This window comes from Nanorana parkeri, unplaced genomic scaffold (genome assembly GCF_000935625.1).
Source record: "Nanorana parkeri isolate BGI_ZX_2015 unplaced genomic scaffold, ASM93562v1 scaffold815, whole genome shotgun sequence".
Lineage (NCBI taxonomy): Eukaryota > Metazoa > Chordata > Amphibia > Anura > Dicroglossidae > Nanorana > Nanorana parkeri.
In genome coordinates this window covers 12947-16246 of record NW_017307083.1, presented here as the reverse complement: position 1 = coordinate 16246, position 3300 = coordinate 12947, and the positions used below count along the sequence as shown (strand labels likewise).

At 40.3% G+C, this 3300-nt stretch overlaps 1 protein-coding gene across 1 annotated transcript in view; it reads left to right on the top strand.

Moving 5' to 3' along the window:
- Positions 1 to 1279, top strand: part of LOC108794134 (transcription factor HES-5-like) — a 1777-nt gene extending 498 nt beyond the window's left edge. The window contains exons 2-3 of the mRNA XM_018565126.1: positions 120 to 300; positions 726 to 1279. Of these exons, the coding sequence (XP_018420628.1) occupies positions 120 to 300; positions 726 to 958 (414 nt within the window). The 3' untranslated portion in view covers positions 959 to 1279. The remainder of the gene's footprint in view (positions 1 to 119; positions 301 to 725) is intronic.
- Positions 1280 to 3300: the final 2021 nt, after the last annotated feature.

The window sequence follows — 3300 nt, the reverse complement described above, 5'->3', positions numbered from 1 at the left end:
TATATATATATATATTACTATTATACTATTATTATGATATAATTCCACTTCATATACAGACATGTATTTGACTTTATTTTTCAAGTGTTATATTTATATCTACTTTTATTGTTCACCAGTTGCGAAAGCCAGCTGTGGAGAAGATGCGAAGAGATAGAATCAACAGCAGCATTGAACAGCTCAAGGTTCTGTTGGAAAAGGAATTTCATAGGCAGCAGCCCAATGTGAAACTTGAAAAAGCTGACATCTTAGAAATGGCTGTCGCCTATCTGAAGCAACACGGTCTGCCAAAAACCAACAGTGAGTATTGTTTGGTATACAACTTTATTTATTGCAGGCTAATATATATGTAGATAAGTACAATTCTCTATTGGAAGTTAGTGCTTGTAATAATATCTTATATGGATGAGCAGAAATACATTCTATGTACTTGCATGATCTGTCGAACCATACTGGGTGTTATTGTCCAATACCATCTTCTATTACAGTAGTATGCAATGCTTAGCTTCACATCAATGTATATAATCTAGATAGAAGGCTACTGATAGATATGTCTGCAAGAATCAGTAAGAATCCAGCTCTCATTTTTCCAGTCCTGGCTAGGAAGGGTTTCATTGGTTGCTGTGAGATTTAGCAGAGCAATAGCATTATGTTTAAGAAGGATAAATTAGTTGATCTCTTTGTACAAATGTCTGAATTCTTTTCTTTTTTATCTCTTTCCCTAGATATGGTACATCACAATTTAGATATGAAGTTCAAAGATGGCTACTCCACTTGCTTTAACGAAGTTCTCAGCTTCCTGTCGCTCCAGCCAAAGCAGAGAACAACTGAAATCAGGCTGATGGACCACTTCAAGTCCAACGAAGTTGTCAGTGTTCCCTCGGTGCCTCCAACCAGACATAACCAGGCCAAGCAAGCGGAGCTGAGTAACAGCAGCTCTCTCTGGAGGCCCTGGTAGGCCTGTTGTGGACTCAATGACCCAGAGGACATTAGAGACTTGTTCAATTATTGTCCTCTACAAAGTAGGGAACATTTTCCTGGACCTCCGGTATTTGGAGGTCAATAATATATCTTGTACTTATAATGGAGTGTGGCTGTCAAGACAGCCAGATATCAGCACTCTGTTGAAATGTATTGTACATTGCCACATGTTGTATTGCATTGCATGGAGTGAATTAAGCCACACCAATGTGGCAAAGGTTATAACTTCAGTATGAAGTTTCTGTCCCCATTGATTGGATCTTACTCATGAAATTAGAGGAAAGGAAGAAGAGGTGTTGCCCATAGCAGCCAATCAGATGTTGTTTTTTAATCTGTATTGGTAATCAGCCAGCAGCTCCCCATGTGCTACTTGTCTTCAGTCTTTATATAACTTTCGGTCGTATTTTAGTGAAGATGAATAATTACAAGCTGTGATTGAACAATGTCACAGTTATACCTGCGTATGCAGATAAAGTATTTAGTAAATACAATCACCTTTGTTATTAGCAAAGGGAGAGCAAGTATTTGTTAATTAATCTTAGTATGAGAATTTTCTCAAGCTTTGTGCTTGGAATTAAGATAGGCAAACCCTGTATGGTAGGACTACAAGCTACAAGCTCTAATATATTGTATATATTACTGTACTGTATACAATAATCATATGTATCCTGACATGGAGTTTCAATAGTATGTAGAATATTTCTACTGTCTGTTATTTGTATACAATTCTGTCTCTACACTTTATGGTAAAGGATGCAGAACATCTCATTTTGTATTTCATTTTGAAATCTTAAGTGTAATTGAAAAGTGTTTTGCTTCCAAAGTGGACTTTGAAATTACTTCTCTGTATGCATATTATATATGCATTATGCGTATCTTTAATTTTTTAAGAATTAAATAAACTTGCAATGAATGCAATGCATAGAGTGTTTTTTGCATAATAGGTATACACTTGTATGTTAAAAAAGTTTTCGGAATCTCAATAGTGGATAATCTGCACAGTGAACATGTCTGTATGTAATGAGTCCTGATGTGAAGAGAATTGTGCTCCTGTGGCACCCTCTAGAGCCTTGGTTCTCAACTGGTGGGTCGTGACCCAAAAGTGGGTCGCGACCCCGTGTTCAGTGGGTCGCCACGTGGCTATCACTTTTCTAGGTGAGAGGCTCCTCTGCCTCCCCCTAGCACAGTACTGTCAGTTCTCATGCCAAACAGCCATTTAAAATATGCTGCCTGGTGCCGAGTGTCAGCTTCAGGTGGGATGGGGCTCCATCCATAAGTGCACAAGTGTGTGAGATTGTGTCTGTGGTTGTGTGTGTCTGTCAGTGTTTGTGAGGGCCCGTTCACACGTTAAACGCACTGTACCATGCAAAATCACACCTAACGCAAATTCTGATGTGGGAGGTGTGCTGTATTGCTATTCATTTGAATGGCACCCCAAACTCACCTCCTACCCACAGTTCGATCGCCCGCATCGGAACACAATATCGTGTGTTCCAGTGCGGTGGGACTTGGGTCATGACTTAATGACCAAGGACAAATGTGGGTCCTGAGGTTACGCAGGTTGAGAACCACTGCTCTAGAGTACATTTAAAAGAATACTTTCATCTTACCTCCAAGCTTCAGTCTATGTAACTTGGAGTTAAATGGCAGGTAGTTAGAGACGTTGCATGAGCTGGGTGATGTTTAGTGCCTGACCAACTAAAGTTGGGTATAATATAAGTATACACCAAATGGCACAGTACCATGGAGGTGGTTGGTGGAGGATATGGTGTAGTACGGCTGCCTGACCACTATAAGTAACATTCTACTTTTATTTATAATTAGCTAGTAGTAGTCACATTCACCTAGACTTGTTCTGTAATGTTGAAGACATTTGGTAGCTTATCCAAGCCATTTCTTCAGCTCTAATGATCACAACTGAAGAAGAACTTGGAACAACTATGACTTGGATTTGTTGTTTGACCATGGAGGAAGCGGAGGCGGACAGGTAAGGAGTGCGACCAGCCCACCTGAGGGTGACCCTGCAGAGCCCACCATAGAGAGTATATGGTGGGCTCTGCAGGGTCACCCTCAGGTGGGCTGTGTGGGATCTCAAGTGGGCTCTGCAAGGGATATAACTAGAAATCACAGGGCCCCATACAAAATTTTGCTATAGTGCCCTGTGATTTCTAGTTACGCCCCTGGTTTCTAACCAAAGACAGAACACATGCCGGGAATAAGAGAACTGGGTGATCTTCTCTGTCCAGTTCCTGCGTGGATCCAGACTAAATAATAAATAAGCTAAATGTTAACAATGAGACCACACAATTCATATTTTAT